The sequence below is a fragment of the Erpetoichthys calabaricus genome, chromosome 7, assembly GCF_900747795.2.
Source record: "Erpetoichthys calabaricus chromosome 7, fErpCal1.3, whole genome shotgun sequence".
Lineage (NCBI taxonomy): Eukaryota > Metazoa > Chordata > Cladistia > Polypteriformes > Polypteridae > Erpetoichthys > Erpetoichthys calabaricus.
The window spans coordinates 84,147,211-84,164,388 of record NC_041400.2 but is presented as its reverse complement, the minus strand read 5'-3'; the positions used below and the strand labels follow the sequence as shown (position 1 = coordinate 84,164,388).

At 40.3% G+C, this 17,178-nt stretch overlaps 1 protein-coding gene across 2 annotated transcripts in view; it reads right to left on the bottom strand.

Annotated features, from left to right (window-relative positions):
* The window catches only part of LOC114654540 (ubiquitin-conjugating enzyme E2 R2), a 189,009-nt gene extending 186,488 nt beyond the window's left edge, over window positions 1-2,521 (bottom strand). For both annotated transcript variants that reach the window (XM_028805153.2, XM_051930155.1), the window contains exon 1: window positions 2,021-2,521. In XM_028805153.2, the coding sequence (XP_028660986.2) occupies window positions 2,021-2,197 (177 nt within the window). In that variant the 5' untranslated portion in view covers window positions 2,198-2,521. The remainder of the gene's footprint in view (window positions 1-2,020) is intronic.
* Window positions 2,522-17,178: the final 14,657 nt, after the last annotated feature.

The window sequence follows — 17,178 nt, the reverse complement described above, 5'->3', positions numbered from 1 at the left end:
AGCCTTTCACCCAGTCTTAACACTTACATCACTCATTCCACCCTTTCTGCTCCTGCACAGCGCATCACAAGCTGCCTGCACATCACAATATATTAACAAAACATAATATAACAAAATTTAAAAACAAAATTATAATACAGAAGAACATTAACATTAATACAAAATAACATTACCGTCAGTGGTTTCCATTTTCAACACATTTTTTAATTTTGTCAGCATCATGCATTAAATCATTCACTGTTCTTCCTACTGCGTAAATTGAAGCAATACTTGAAACATTTTTGCCATTTTATAAATGTTTAATAATTTCAATTTTGGTGACAATTTCAACACCACACACATACATTTATTGGCCATAACAATGTATAGTATACGTAACTGACACAGTGGTGCCGGGGAAGAAAACACCATGCGCTAAAACAAAGGAAAGTTGTTCCAATGTGCAAAGCTCACAGTGCACTGCAAGGCAATAGTACTACAGTAATAGGTGGGCACTGGCGTGCGCAATGGTTTTTTTTTTTGCCCTGGAGGCCAATGGAGACTCACGGTTAATCGAGGTTTAACTGTATTTAGTTAGCAGGGGTGTTATATACTGCAAATTTTTACATAACTAGGTAACCTGTTAAATAAATGATTAGACGATCAGTTGTTTGTATGAATTTTTTTTATTTTGCTCTTTCTAACAGTGTGTTCTCAAACGTATATAGCACTACTATCCTGGATAACATACATTTCGCTTTCAGTGATTGTCAAACAAATTATATCATTATTTACTCATAAATTACCTTTATAAAATAAACACCCTAAAATATTTCATATTTAGCATTTTTTCATTTAATTTCCTTTGTGAAATGTGCATACCTTTTCTGTAATAAAAGCAAAAGTTAAGGTTCAAAGGGAAAAATATTTCAGGAGGACAAAGGTCATTATTACTTTTAAACATACAGCAACAATGAAAGAGGAATGGCAATCTCACTCAGACATGGGATTAAATAAGTCACTGTGACTTATTTGGTACTATGACGCATAAGCATTAATTTAAATAGCAAACCTCAAATAGAAAATACAACACAATCACAAACTTGCTAATATAAAAATATGAACATGTCAATCCAATTTCTTTTTTTACAATAACATACATTTTGATGGCACAAATCATGGGTGAGTATTGTGACCAGACTAGCCCATGGTAGGCGTATGAGATGTGCCAATTTTCAGAATTACAAATTCCTTCTAACAGAATCTTGTGACATTTTTAGCACTTATGAATTGCATTGCTGGTTGACTGTCTCTTTTCAATGAATTTGTTATGGACTATCCCCTTCTCATCAAAAAAAACCAAAACCACGTGATTTGTACCCACAACACAAGGAACACTACGTGGCGATTTCAGGAATTATACTGTCACAGCTCACAATGCTTCTTTTACAGTAACTAACAAAGAGGGGTTTTTTTTCTGTTTGGATAGTATTTGAACCCAATAGTATTTGAACCCACTTTTTTGGAGCTGTGCGGCAACAGCACTAACTACTTGGCGACTGCATCACCCAATTGCACAGATTTCAACAAAAATTCATTACACACAAGTCAGTGGTATCGCATCACTGTTATTTCATCTTCCAGGTCTTCCTTCATTTTTAAAACCACTGTAACAAAATTGCTAGCAATTCGTATGCCTTACCTTAATATGTCTTTCATGTAGGCCTATCTTGCTATGTTCACTGTACAATATTCTTTTAAAGTGAATTAATCTATCTTTAAACTAACTATTTTAGGAGACTTTAGTGGCATTTAAATATAGGACAATTTCTGTACACTTGACTATGCAATTGGGACTTTCCATGCAGTATTCAACTCTTGACGTTTGTTTGTAAACAAATACAAAATAGCCACTTTCATAAGCAGGAATTCTTTCACGGTATTTTCCATTACGTTATGATGAAACTCTTACAATAATAAATATGTATATATTTCTTGACAAATCTCTACCTGTTACACTCTAACCCCCGATGTTCCTTACCTTGAAGTATCCTCCCTCATATAATGTATTAGGGGGCCCAAAGATCGCCACTTCCCAGTTGTAAAGATCGGACTCCTCCACCAAAGTGATCCGGAAACCTTCCACGGGTTCCTCCTGCAGGGACTTAACCTCCAGCATGAGGGCCTTCTGTGAGCTTGGCATCTGCTGCTGGGCCATATTTATAACTCAGGGATGCAGTAAGTAAGGATAAAATTCTCTGGCACCCTGTTTCGCCACCATCCCACTTGGGGAAAGGGAGGTGGGGGTCGAACGTTAAAGGAAAAAAAAGAAATTAAGCCTATGGTTCAATATATTCAGTCGACCTGTTGGCCAAATGTGTAAAATCACACAAATAAATGTCATTAAAAATACGGATGTAACAATCTGACTTCCAATACAATCGGGGAGAAAAAAAAAGCGGAACGCTGTCAAGCCATCTTCTAAGTGACCAGGCACGTGAAGTGGGTGGTGCGGAGAGGAAAAAATAAAATAAAATAGAGGAAGAAGGCGGAGAAAAACAGTATCATTCAAACGTCATTTAAAGAAGCAGGCAGCACTGAAGAGTAGTCATTAAGGTAGCTGAGCCTTTTATTGATAAGATAACCTAAACCCGTGTATTGCCCACCAATAAAAAAAAGTCGTACATACTGTTACTCTTTTTGTTTTCCCTTGGGTGGCACATGTATGTATTCTGCCCCGTTCGTGGCCGAAGTTTTACAATCTACAGCATCCAAAGCTTGTTATTATAATGACATTGTTTTCTTTTTAAAAGAAAGCTTTTCATTGTCGAAGACTCGTTTTATTACAAGGAAAATACTCCACCTCCCGCTCGCGTCCCGCCGATTATGCATGCGTTATGTGTTAATAAATGGATCGACTTGCGCAATGTCCATTTAAGAAATGGCTTCATTGTGCCTACTGAAATCAAAGTGATAAACAACACTTGTTAACGAAATCCGATTTCGATAAGGTGGATGGATTTTACACTGAAATGCAGTTTATAAGTTAACATGTCGTACTGTGAGGTTGCACTCTGTGAAGATCGCTATACAGTACAAATATAAGTTGAATTGAATTGAACAAGAGTCCCATTTATTATATTTTCATAAATAGGCACTTACAGTATATCTTTGACACTAGTCTATGAACACAATTTTTCCCCACATTTATGTGGTAACTGGAATAAAAAAAGACATAGGATATTAAAATAAATCAATACTATTTTTAAAGATGGTTTGAAATGATATATTGTGAGTGCACTAAATGAGAACAGTAATTTACTAATTGATGTAGACTTTTAGAAAACCTGTAAGATTTCAGTTTAGGAAACCTTTTAAGATTACATTCTAAAGATAGATAGATAGATAATGGAACACACATAATCTGTCTGGGGGGGTCTGTCTCACCCTGAATGGTTTTTGAACCCCATTGCTTGTTGCCATGTTGGCTGTTGTTGGAACCTTTTTTCTGACACCTTAAGGGAATTCATTTAGGAAATTGAACCACTGGTGAGGTAAATGATACAGCAGCTCTGTGTATGGTGTCAGTCTATCTCTGTGGAGAAAGATTTTCTAACCATTGAAAGTTAGCTATATTCTACAGACCAGTTCCTCCAACTGGTCTAATACCTGGCCAGGCCCAACCCATAGCATATCTTACTTAGTGCAGTGACCTTTTTACGGTATTGGCTGAACACCCAGACTTGCTCCTCTGGTTGAAAACATCGTCCCTGTGATTTAAGACTGTAATTCCGCATTTTCCTCACTTGTGCAGCCTGTAGGTGTACTCTTTGCAAAAGAGTATGCTGTGTCAATTCAGTCTTGGAATCTACAAACATACTTTGGGCTAGCTGTTGCAGAGTAAGTATTGGGTTGTGTCCTGTACATTAGTTCGGGGGTGTTCACACCTCACACCCTAGCATTAAAAGAGCTGGGCTGCAGCTCACTGACTCCTGTACAGCAGTCCAGTAAGCCAACTGGACCAGGGGAAGCTGATCATCCTAGTTTTGTTAATTGTGGGCTGTTGTCAAAGGCAATAGCACAGTCAAGGGCCTGTTAAAATGTTTGACCAGCCCATAATTCTGTTGTAGCATAGGCATTTTGCGGGTTTTAAGTAGCTTTTGACATAATACCTTGAATATCCTGGACTCAAAGTTGCTGCCTATATCTGAATGTAACTCCTGGAGGAATTCCAAACCTGCTGAAGAACCCTTCCAGAAGAGCCTCACTAATAATCTCTGCTTCCTGGCCTGGCAGAGCATAGGCTTCTGGTCATTTTGTAAACTAATCTAGGGCAAGTAGGACATAACAATTGCCATGTTCTGACCAGGCAAACAACCCAAAAATATCAATCCCAAGTCATTCCATAGGAGTCCCAACATAATACTGCGGAAGTAGAGCACAAGACCATTGCTGGTGTCCTTTAGATAGATAGATAGATAGATAGATAGATAGATAGATAGATAGATAGATAGATAGATAGATAGATAGATAGATAGATAGATAGATAGATAGATAGATAGATAGATAGATAGATAGATAGATAGATAGATAGATAGATACTTTATTAATCCCAAGGGGAAATTCACATACTCCAGCAGCAGCATACTGATAAAGAACAATATTAAATTAAAGAGTGATAATAACGCAGGTATACAGACAGACAATAACTTTGTATAATTTTAACATTTACCCCCCGGGTGGAACTGAAGAGTTGCATAGTGTGGGGGAGGAACGATCTCCTCAGTCTGACAGTGTAGCAGGACATTGACAGCAGTCTGTCGCTGAAGCTGCTCCTCTGTCTGGAGATGATACTGTTCAGTGGATGCAGTGGATTCTCCATTATTGACAGGAGCCTGCTCAGTGCCTGTCGCTCTGCCACAGATGTCAAACTGTCCAGCTCCGTGCCTACAATAGAGCCTGCCTTCCTCACCAGTTTGTCCAGGCATGAGGCGTCCCTCTTCTTTATGCTGCTTCCCCAGCACACCACTGCGTAGAAGAGGGCGCTCACCACAACTGTCTGATAGAACATCTGCAGCATCTTATTGCAGATGTTGAAGGAAGCCAGCCTTCTAAGGAAGTATAGTCGACTCTGTCCTTTCTTACACAGAGCATCAGTATTGGCAGTCCAGTCCAATTTATCATCCAGCTGCACTCCCAGGTATTTATAGGTTTGCACCCTCTGCACACAGTCACCTCTGATGATCACGGGGTCCATGAGGGGCCTGGTCCTCCTAAAATCCACCACCAGCTCCTTGGTTTTGCTGGTGTTCAATTGTAGGTGGTTTGAGTCACACCATTTAACAAAGTCTTTGATTAGGTTCCTATACTCCTCTTCCTGCCTATTCCTGATGCAGCCCACGATAGCAGTGTCGTCAGCGAACTTTTGCATGTGGCAGGACTCCGAGTTGTATTGGAAGTCCGATGTATATAGGCTGAACAGGACCAGAGAAAGTACAGTCCCCTGCGGCGCTCCTGTGTTGCTGACCACAATGTCAGACCTGCAGTTCCCAAGACGTGCATACTGAGGTCTGTGTGTAAGATAGTCCACGATCCATGCCACCAGGTATGAATCTACTCCCATCTCTGTCAGCTTGTCCCTAAGGAGCATAGGTTGGATGGTGTTGAAGACGCTAGAGAAGTCTAGAAACATAATTCTTACAGCACCACTGCCTCTGTCCAAGTGGGAGAGGGATCGGAGTAGCATGTAGATGATGGCATCCTCCGCTCCCACCTTCTCCTGGTATACAAACTGCAGAGGGTCGAGGGCGTGGCGGACCTGTGGACTTAGGTGGTGAAGCAGCAGCCGCTCCAAGGTCTTCATCACATGTGACGTCAGAGCGACAGGCCGGAAGTCGTTCAGCTCACTAGGACGTGATATCTTTGGGACGGGGTGATGCAAGATGTTTTCCAAAGCCTCAGGACTCTCCCTTGTTCCAGGCTCAGGTTGAAGATGCGCTGTTGAGGGCTCCCCAGCTCCAGCGCACAGGCCTTCAGCAGTCGTGGCGATACTCCATCTGGACCCACTGCTTTGCTGACACAAAGTCTCCTCAGCTCTCTGCTCACCTGCGCTGCTGTAATTGTGGGTTGGGGGAAACTCTCTCCTATGCTGGTATCAACAGAAGGATGGTTGGAGGGTGCAGTACTCTGAGGTGATAGTGGGTTAGGGTGGTCAAACCTATTATAAAAGTTGTTCATCTGGTTTGCTCTCTCCACATCTCTCTCGATGGTGGCACCCCGCTTCGAGCTGCAGCCAGCGATGATCTTCATCCCATCCCACACTTCCTTCATGCTGTTGTTCTGCAACTTCTGCTCCAGCTTTCTCCTGTACTGCTCCTTCGCTGCCCTGAGCTGGACTCAGAGTTCCTTCTGCACGCGCTTGAACTCATGCTGATCACCGCCTTTAAAAGTCCTTTTCTTCTGGTTCAAAAGGCCCTTGATGTCACTTGTAATCCATGGCTTGTTGTTAGCATAGCAGCGTGCTGTTCTTACTGGAACTACAATGTCCGTACAGAAGTTGATGTAGTCAGTAGTGCAGTCAACCACCTCCTCAATGTTCTCACTATGTGACCCCTGCAGGATATCCCAGTCCGTAGTTCCAAAGTATTCTCTCAGAGCCTGCTCTGCCTCAGGGGACCACTTCCTGAATGAGCGTGTGGTTGTAGGTAGGACCCTCACTCTTGGTTTGTAGTGAGGCTGAAGCAGAACCAGGTTATGATCTGCTTTCCCAAGCGCAGGCAGCGGGGTGGCGCTGTATGCATCTTTAACGTTTGCATACAGTAGGTCAATAGTCCTATTTCCCCGGGTGTTACAATCCACATACTGGGAGAAGGCAGGTAATGTTTTATCCAGTGTCACATGGTTAAAGTCTCCAGCAATTAGCACAAGTGCCTTGGGGTGCTGGGTTTGCAGTTTAGCAACAGCTGAGTGGATGATGTCACTCGCTATCTCCACATCCGCCCAAAGAGGGATGTAAACAGTAACAATAATGACGTTTCCAAACTCTCTGGGCAAGTAATAGGGACGTAAACTTACTTCCAACAGTTCGATGTCCCTGCAGCAAGAGGAGATTTTAACGTTTACATGTCCAGAGTTGCACCATCTTGTATTGACATAGAGTGAGAGTCCACCTCCTTTGTGCTTCCCGCAGGTACTTGCGTCTCTGTCCGCTCTAACTGTGCTAAATCCGGGTAGCTCCACATTAGCATCTGGGATGTTAGTTGTTAGCCACGTTTCAGTAAAACACAACAAACTGCATTCTATGTAGGTCCTGACATTTTTCACCAGCGCAGCCAGTTCGTCGATCTTATTTGGTAGCGAGTTCACATTTCCCGGAATCACAGAAGGCACTGAAGGTTTGTATCGCCACTTTCTCTCTAGACACTTGGCTTTTATCTTAGCGCCGGCTCTGCCGCCACGATACAACCTTCTTACCTCGTCAGCTAAACAGGGAACCACACCGGCTCGGGCATTTGTTCTCAGCGCTTGAAGTTGACTACTTGAATAGACGATTCTTGGCGTGTAAAAATCCATTTCCAAGTAGTAAAGAGTAGTAAAAAAGTGTAAAAAGTGTCCAGGGAACTAGTCCACATAAAAGAAAGTGGTAGGAGTTGACAGTGAAATAGAGAAAAATACAGAAAAAAGCTAAAAAGATAGTCATACACGGAGCTGCTGGAAAGGCTGCCACTTGCGGCGGCGCCTGAGTCATCACTTTATAGGAAGTACAAGCATCAAAACTTTGACAGCTCTTCTACACTGCCTCCAGTAATATCTGATTAGGTCACTTTAAAGGGTTTTGTTCACCCCAAAGTGCCTCACTCCTGGAGCACTATCTTTACTCTCTAATATTTGCTTCCTGAAGGCTATAGGAACTACTATTTGCCACTTCACATCCCCCATAGCTGGCTCTACCCAGCACCACTGCAGGACTCCATCTCTAAAGACCAACCCCTTCCACTGGAACCAGAGACCTTTGATACCAGGAGACAGAGTAGCAACATGTTCCCATTCTGGACGGATGTGAGACTGCACACAGCTTGCCTATGACTAACATACATTCAGGATCTTCTTGTATCTTACAAAAGTCAGTTTGATTTTCAGTCTGCTACAGCACTTTGCAGCATAGCTATTACCTCGTCTCCCCCTCCAAGTCTTTTTCTTTCTGTCTTTCAAATTGCAAAAATTCTTCATGCTTGCAAGGACGCCTATGTAGCCTGCTTGCTCCATGTTTCACCTTATAGTTATATCTCTGGAGCTGTTTGAGCCAGTCTGCAACTAGCCCCTCAGGCTCCCTGAAAGACATTAGCCGTTTCATTAGCCATTGCAAGGAGACATGATCTGCCCTGGTAGTGAATGGTAGAACACATACAATATGTAATGTCTAAAGTGACATAATACAACTACTACAACTAAAAGTTTCTGATGGGTAACACCATAATTTTGCTTTGACCAATTTAGCTCCAGACTATAGTAAACCTCCCCTCAGGATGTTTCAGTGCTAACACTGCTCTAATGTCTACACTGGTAGTGTCAGTATATAATATAAATGGCAGCTTCATACTAGGTGTGGTCAAGATAGAGTGCCTCCTTCAGAGACTGGAAAGCCTGCTGTTGCTCCTCCTCCAACACAAAAAGCTCTTTATGATGAAGCAGCTGATGCAAGGGGGCTACAATGGTGGCAAAATCCCTGATAAAGCAATGATAATAGAAGGCTAAACCAAGAAACTCCCAAACTTAGTTCAAACTCACAGAAAGGAGTCAGTTGAGGACTGCTGTCATCTTGCTTGGTTCTGCATGTATGCTAGCTCTGCTAAGATGATGTCCTAAGAATGTTACCTCTCTATGCAGCGGGTATCAATTTTCCAGGTGGAGATTTAACACTGCAGCAGAAAGTCTTGTTAAAACTTTGTCTATGGAGCATAGAGCCCCTTCAAATGTCACCCCATGTACCAAGATCATCAATGTACACAAGATATTGAGATGGAAGCATTCCAACCAGCACCAGCTCCCAAATTCAGTATCTCGGAAAATTAGAATATTGTGAAAAGGTTCAAGACACCTGGTGCCACACTCTAATCAGCTAATTAACTCAAAACACCTGCAAAAGCCTTTAAATGGTCTCTCAGTCTAGGTTTGTAGGCTACACAATCATGGGGAAGACTGCTGACTTGACAGTTGTCCAAAAGATGACCATTGACACCTTGCACAAGGAGGGCAAGACACAAAAGATCATTGCTAAAGAGGCTGGCTGTTCACAGAGCTCTGTGTCCAAGCACATTAATAGAGAGGTGAAGGGAAGGACAAGATGTGATAGAAAAAAGTGTACAAGCAATAGGGATAACCACACCCTGGAGAGGATTGTGAAACAAAACCCATTCAAAAATGTGGGTGAGATTCACAAAGAGTGGACTGCAGCTGGAGTCAGTGCTTCAAGAACCACCACGCACAGACATATGCAAGACATGGGTTTCAGCTGTCGCATTCCTTGTGTCAAGCCACTCTTGAACAAGAGACAGCGTCAGAAGCGTCTTGCCTGGGCTAAAGACAAAAAGGACTGGACTGCTGCTGAGTGGTCCAAAGTTATGTTCTCTGATGAAAGTAAATTTTGCATTTCCTTTGGAAATCAAGGTCCCAGAGTCTGGAGGAAGAGAGGAGAGGCACAGAATCCACGTTGTGTGAGGTCCACTGGCATGTCATCTGCTGGTGTTGGTCCATTGTGTTTTCTGAGGTCCAAGATCAACGCAGCCGTCTACCAGGAAGTTTTAGAGCACTTCATGCTTCCTGCTGCTGACAAACTTTATGGAGATGCAGATTTCATTTTCTAACAGGACCTGGCACCTGCACACAGTGCCAAAGCTACCAGTACCTGATTTAAGGACCATGGTATCCCTGTTCTTGATTGGCAAGCAAACTCGCCTGACCTTAACCCCATAGAAAATCTATGGGGTATTGTGAAGAGGAAGATGCAATACGCCAGACCCAACAATTCAGAAGAGCTGAAGGCCACAATCAGAGCAACATGGGCTCTCATAACACCTGAGCAGTGCCACAGACTGATCGACTCCATGCCACGCCGTATTGCTGCAGTAATCCAGGCCCAAGGAACCCCAACTAAATATTGAGTGCTGTACATGCTCATACTTTTCATGTTCACACCTTTCAGTTGGCCAACATTTCTAAAAATCCTTTTTTTGCATTGGTCTTAATTGATATCCTAATTTTCTGAGATACTGAATTTGGGACTTTCATTAGTTGTCAGTTATAATAATCAACATTAAAAGAAATAAACATTTGAAATACATCAGTCTGTGTGTAATGAATGAATCTAATATACAAGTTTCACTTTTTGAATGGAATTACTGAAATAAATCAACTTTGTCATGATATTCTAATTTTATTACCAGCACCTGTACAGGAGTCTTGTACTGTGGCCAGCCGCACTGAATGTCAGCTTCTCAACCCCAATGTCCACCCACAACATGCCAAACATTGGAGCCTTCTCCCCTATGACAGTGCTTTACTGGTTGGTGGCAGGTTCTTTGTCAAAGCCTGCTGGAAGCAGTGTAGGCTTTACAATAGTAACAGTTGATCCAGTATCAATTAACTATAGGCACTGAAATTCACAATGTTCACCTAAATATGGCAATAATTTCTTTCTCCCCATTGGTTCAGTATCGCTGGGACATATTTACTTGTCTTCTGAGAAACTGTTGGAGTCTCGACCATGTCCAGAGATTTGGTACTTTTGCCAGATGATGGGACAAAGGAGAAAGCCAGTGATGTGCCTGCTACATTGGCTTTGGTCACTTCCTAAAGGCTGGGACAATGATCCAGAAGAGGGTTTCCTGGGGCATTAACGCAGAAGATGTCCCCTACCTCCACAATACTAGCAGCGTTGTACAGTTCCTTGTTGGTTATGTTCCCTGGGCTACCCTTACGTCCAATGGTTTGATCCTTTGTCATCAGAGGTCCTCACTTGGTTGAATAGCTGAAGTATCATTCACATGCAAAGAGGCATCCCTGCACACTGGCAGGTCCTCTGGGTCTGAAACCTCGTCAAGGTTTAGGTTGAACTGCAGCTTGTCGATCATATACAGGCTTGGACAACAATTTGTTTTAAAATGGTCTTTGTGGTGACTCTGAGCCAGTTCATTAGTCAGCCAACAAACTTGGGGGGCATATGTTGGATTTAGTGATTACTGTACTAAAGAAAAAAAATGTATGTGAGGCAGATCATGGATATTAGTTTATCAGACCATTTTCTCTTACTATTTAATGTAGATATACTGATAGCTACAATTAATGAGAAGGGTATTGCTAAAAAACGCTTCTTTGATTCATCTGCAGCTTCAAAGTTTGCTAATATGTTAAGCAACCAGTCCATTTGTAGTACTTACAAATACAATAGTGATAATAATGTAATTAGTAAGGTGGGAAATTTTAATGCTAAAGAGAGAGTTGATGCTGACATAGTTTCTCCTGAAAAGACAGTTAAAAAATCCTCCACTACTGTTATACCATGGAAGACCCAAAGAGTGTCTGATTTAAAGAAAACATGCTGGAGAGATGAGCATAAATGGAGAAAAACTAAATTGATAGTTCACTATGAAATATTGATGGCTAAAATAACAGAATACAGCAACATAGTTGCTACTTCTCTAAAATTATAAATTAAAATGCGGGTAATCCAAAAGTTTTATTCTCTACTATTGGTTGTTTGCTAAACCCAGGTCACTCAATGGAATGCCTCCAAAAATGTCCAGTGAAACTTGTAAGGCTTTTTCTATATTTTTTAATCATAAAACTAATAATATTAGAAATAATATAGTACATCTCCCCAATACTGATCCTATTAAATCCCGGTATTCCATTTTAAGCGAAATAAATTCTTTCACCAGGATGGATTTACCCAATCTATACAGAATATTTTCTCAACTGAAACTTTCCACCTGCATCCTTGACCCAATACCAACAAGCTTTTTCATATAAGTATCCGACATGGTAATTGATAGTGTGCTTGACTTAGTAAATTCATCATTAGATACTGGGGTTTTCCCAGATTGTCTTAAGATTGCTGTTGTTAAACCCCTGCTCAAGAAAAATAATCTTGACTCATCTGATTTTGACAATTTTAGACCTATTTCTAACCTGCCTTTCTTAAATAAAATTCTAGAAAAGGCAGTCATTATGCAGGTAAATGATCACTTGAATAAACATGCTTTTCTTGATAAGTTTCAGTTGAGTTTTAGAACAAATCACAGTACAGAAATTACACTGGTTAAAGTAGCAAATGACTTGCAGGTTAATGCAGGCAGAGGCCGTTAATCTGTTCTTATCCTCTTAGATCTAAGTGCTGCATTTGATACCATTGATCACAATATTCTTATAAATCGCCTTAGTCAGTGGGTGGGCCTCTCTGGCAGTGTCTTAAATTGGTTTTAGTCTTACTTAACAGGTAGAAAATCCTTTGTTAGTTGTGGTAATTATACTTCAAAAACATGTGACATTATATATGGTGTTCAACAAGGATCTACCTTGGGTTCACTGCTCTTTTTGATCTACATGCTTCCATTATGTCAGGTTATCTCAAGGCATAAGATGAGCTACCACAGCTATGCTGATAACGCACAACTGTATTTATCAATAGCGCCTGATTACCCCAACTCTCTTGGTTCACTGATCCAATGTCTTAATTGTGTTTTTGAGTGCATAAGTACTAATTTTCTCAGACTAAATAGGGAGAAAATAGAAATCTTTGTTATTGGTAAAAATGGATATAATGAGGTTATTAGAAACTAAACTTGATACATTAGGATTAAAAGTCAAGACAGAGGTAAAGAATTTGGGGGTAATTATTGACTCTGACCTAAGTTTTAAATCACATATTAATCAGATTACCAGGACAGCATTTTTTCACTTAAGAAATATAGCAAAAGTGAGATCCCTTATAGCTTTGCAAGATGCTGAAATATTAGTTCACACTTTTGTTTTTAGTCAACTAGATAACTGTAACACGCTCCTTTCAGGGCTACCCAAAAAAGACATCAATCAGTTGCAACTAGTACAAAATGCAGCTGCCAGAATCTTAATTACTAAAAGAAAACACATGCACATCTCTCCAGTGTTCATGTCATTACAATGGTTACCTGTGCCATTTAGAATTGACTTTAAAATACTGCTTATAATTTACAAAGTCTTAAATAATCCTTCTCCGTCCTATATTTTGGAATGCCTGTCACCTTACACTCTAAGTTGTAACCTTAGATCTTCAAATGAGTGTCTGCATATAATTCCAAGAGCTAAACTTAAAAGAAGTGGTGAGGCAGCCTTCTGCTGTTATCTAAAATCAGGAATAGCTTATTGATAGAATTATGCCTGGCACTTTGAAAAAGTGCTAAAAACCTATTATTTTAACATGGCTTTCTCATAGTTACATTTCAGTGTAACCCTGATGTACTGCATATGCAATCAATTATCATTTTTATCAAAGCTCAGCAATCCATACAAATCCCTACTTTCTCTGCTGTTTCTTTTCCATTTTTTCTGTGGTGGCAATCTGCACCAACACTACCTGATCAAGGCACCATGCAGTCCTTACATTGAAGGATTGAAGGCCAGATGTCCATATGACCAAAATAATCAAATTCTTTCATGTGAAGCCTGAAAACCATGAGGACTGATTTAGATCATTTATGTTAGGTAGAATGCCCAGTGGGGGCTGGGCGGTCCCATGGCCTTGGAACCCCTGCAGATTTGTTTTTCTCTAGCCCTCTGGAGGTTTTTTTTTTTTTGTTTTTTCTGTCCTCCCGGACATTGGACCTTACTTTATTCCTTGTTATTTAGTATTACCTAACCTTATTTTTATTTTTATGTTTTCTACACTTTTCTTTCTTAATCTTGTAAAGCACTTTGAGCTATGTCATTTGTATGAAAATGTGTTATATAAATAAATGTTGTTGTTTTTGTGACTCCTCTCACACGACACAAAGATATTGACAATATACTGTATATAAGCCTAGGCTTTATTAAATCATATTATTCATTTTCAAATTAATATTACTTTTGTGTTAATCGATCTTTTACTTTCACAACAACCCCTCTGCAGTTGTGAAAATGCAATTTCCTTTTAAATTTTGTGATATATTCCACTTCTATATGTTTATAAATATTCACCTCCTTCGCTGTGGGAATAAGAAAAACAAACTGTGACAGACATACCTGTTTAAAGCTAAAAAACTCCACTTTTATATGGTTTCAAAACACTGATCTGCTTCATTTTGTGAATAAAGAAAAACACAGTGACAAAATACACATTTAGATCTAAATAATGTGATTTGGAGGTGGAATTGTTTTTTGTGATTCTCCTTTAGTTGTTTCCTCTTTCATTTGGAGAAATCACACTATTTCATTTTTTTAAATGATGATGCACATTTGGGACAAAATATATATTGTGAAAAACAAACCTTTTTACATCCTAAAAAACAAACCTTACTGTATACCCGGGGTTAGTGTTATGAAGATATCTGTGTCCTGCGGAATTTGTGTCCCTTCTGATTTAGCGCAGGTGCACCAAAGTGTAATTGTCATGGATTTTCTAGTGAACAGGAATCTGTTCCAGAAAGTACGATTATTGTGAAATCCGCTTAAAGTAAATCAGGATTTATGGACATTGGGCTAATTCAGTTAAAACCCTGGATTGAGTCAAACTTGCATTTCTGTAACAGATTAAGCCAGAATTACATGATCCACGTGGCCAAATATAAGGATAACTCACTAAGCCTGCTTTTTGGAATGACTTAAGATTAGCCTGTTCCAGAAAGAAAGGTTTGACGAAATCCAGCTCAGTTACTGAGGCAACCAATGCTCTGAAACTAACCTGCAAAAGACCAGGACTAACATGAAGGACTAACATTTTGCCGCGTCAATAATTCAAAAGGAGAGAATCAAATCATAGAAGCAAAATTCAAAATTGTCATGTCTGAAATGCCAATTCTGGCTGCCCTATTTAAGAAGTAGAGAAAGACTTTGGAATGTCCGATCACTGTTGAAAATGTTGTGCCCCTTTCTCGAGGAGCCAATCGATTTTAAAGCACAGCTCCTTCACCAAATACTTCGGCAAGAGAGGGTGATCAGACCCAGAATAGATATTCTTGCATGCCTATAAGAGACCTCATACATCTTAATGATCTAATATGGCATGACATCTCCAATTTGACACATTGCAGTTTTGTTCTGACATCAATGCAAACCCTACACATTGCCCTCTGTTTCTTCTCCAAAGGCAGTTTTATATACAGCATTAGAGATGCTGAATATATTGGCAAAGCAATCGCATGAAAGGCAGTCACATATATATGTACAGCAACTGTACACATATGTCTTCTTCCCGGGACATAATACTATCAAAGAACAAATCCACAAAATCACAGGTAAGGCAATTTAATTTTAACTTTTGCGGCATTTGTGCTCAGCCTCATCCTTTAGTAATGCATCTGAAAAATTTCCATTTGTCGAGTGCTCAACGGTTTATTACTGAAGTTAGGATTCAGGATTTTCATAATGGAACAAGGCAACAATGTTACTTATATACTTTGTAGTCTCTTTGGTTGATTCCTTTTAATATTGTCTGTAGCAGTTCTGACTTTTCACATACTGTAGTCCCCCTTATTGTGTGGTACTTGTAGACACACAGTAAAACCTCAGGTGTGTGTTTGTATATGTGCAAATTACTCAGCTATAATTTACCACTCATAAGTTGCTTTGGGAAATAAAACTCAGCTAAATAAATGCATTACATGGTTTCCTAATGTCTAATGTGGATGGGACACACATCCGTATTATGGCCAATGTCATGTTCAAACCCACTTAGTCCAGAACAGGGATGCAGGGTGTGCTGGAACCTATCCCAGCCAGCATAGGGTGCAAGGCAAGAACAAACCCTGGACAGGACACCAGTCCATTGCCTGCACATACACACACACTAGGGCCAATTTAGTATTGCCAGTGCACCTAACCTGCAAGTCTTTGGAACAGTGGGAGGAAACTGGAGCACCTGAAGGAAACCTATGCAGACACACGGACAACATACAAACTCTGTGCCTGGATGTGAACCCTTGTCTCCTTATTGTGAAGATGCAGTGTTACCATTGCACCACCATCCATATTAAGGCACAAAACATAAACAAATGTTATTCCGCAGCATCAATGTGTAGGTACAGACAGATGTCCGAGTATGTATGTGAAATGCCCCATACAAATATCCATGTATTTTCTTCTCTGTTCTTAAGATAATAAGTTATGACAGACAGCTTGTTAAAAATGTTAAAGCCAAATACCCAGTATCTGTGCACGATTCAAAGGTGTTCCGTGAGTCAACCTTGTACCACAAGTCTGAACAGAGTAAGTAACCTTGCAGTGAGTGGGTGATGTTCCAAGTTTGCCTGTTCCAGATTTCTATGTGTAAGCTGTAAGCTCTTGGTCTCTTCTGTCATGTTATTTTAGGACAATATGATGGTATGCCACCCTTGTCTGCCCTACCTGATGAATCCCTTCCCTCAGCCAGAGAATGCAGCACAGTAGCATTATCACTATGCATGCTACAAGAAAAGAGCCATGGTTGAGATGAACATAAGATCTTCTCAAGGCCTAGTGTCAGTTCTGGCATTCTCTGTGGGTCACTCCAGAAAGAGCCTGTGACATCACTGTGGCATGTGTTGTATTGTACAACATTACCACAATAGGAAAAGAGAGATTTCCACCAGTCATAGTCAACCAAGATGATGACCACCCTCCCTCCCTTCCTGACAACAGACACTGAGAGATCTAATTTGCCTTAGTCACTTTAACTGAGGCCACACATTTTTGGTCATTTAAGAAACCTTTTAATTTTGGATTGAATAAAGACTGGTCAATTCAGTTGTGTCCACTTTTCTTTTTGGTCTCTGTCATTCTGCCAATAGATAGTGGAGGGGAAGAAATAGCTTTTGTCATTTGACATGAATCACAATAAAGCAACAAATAAGAAGTGTTTCAGTACTTTAATTTCATATTTTATTTTTTTTATGACATCTAGACAAAGAAAGTCAATCTGAATGTCACATTTTTGGATTTGTATAATTCTCTCACTGGCAAATGCAAGGAAATGGCACAGGTATTTTTATT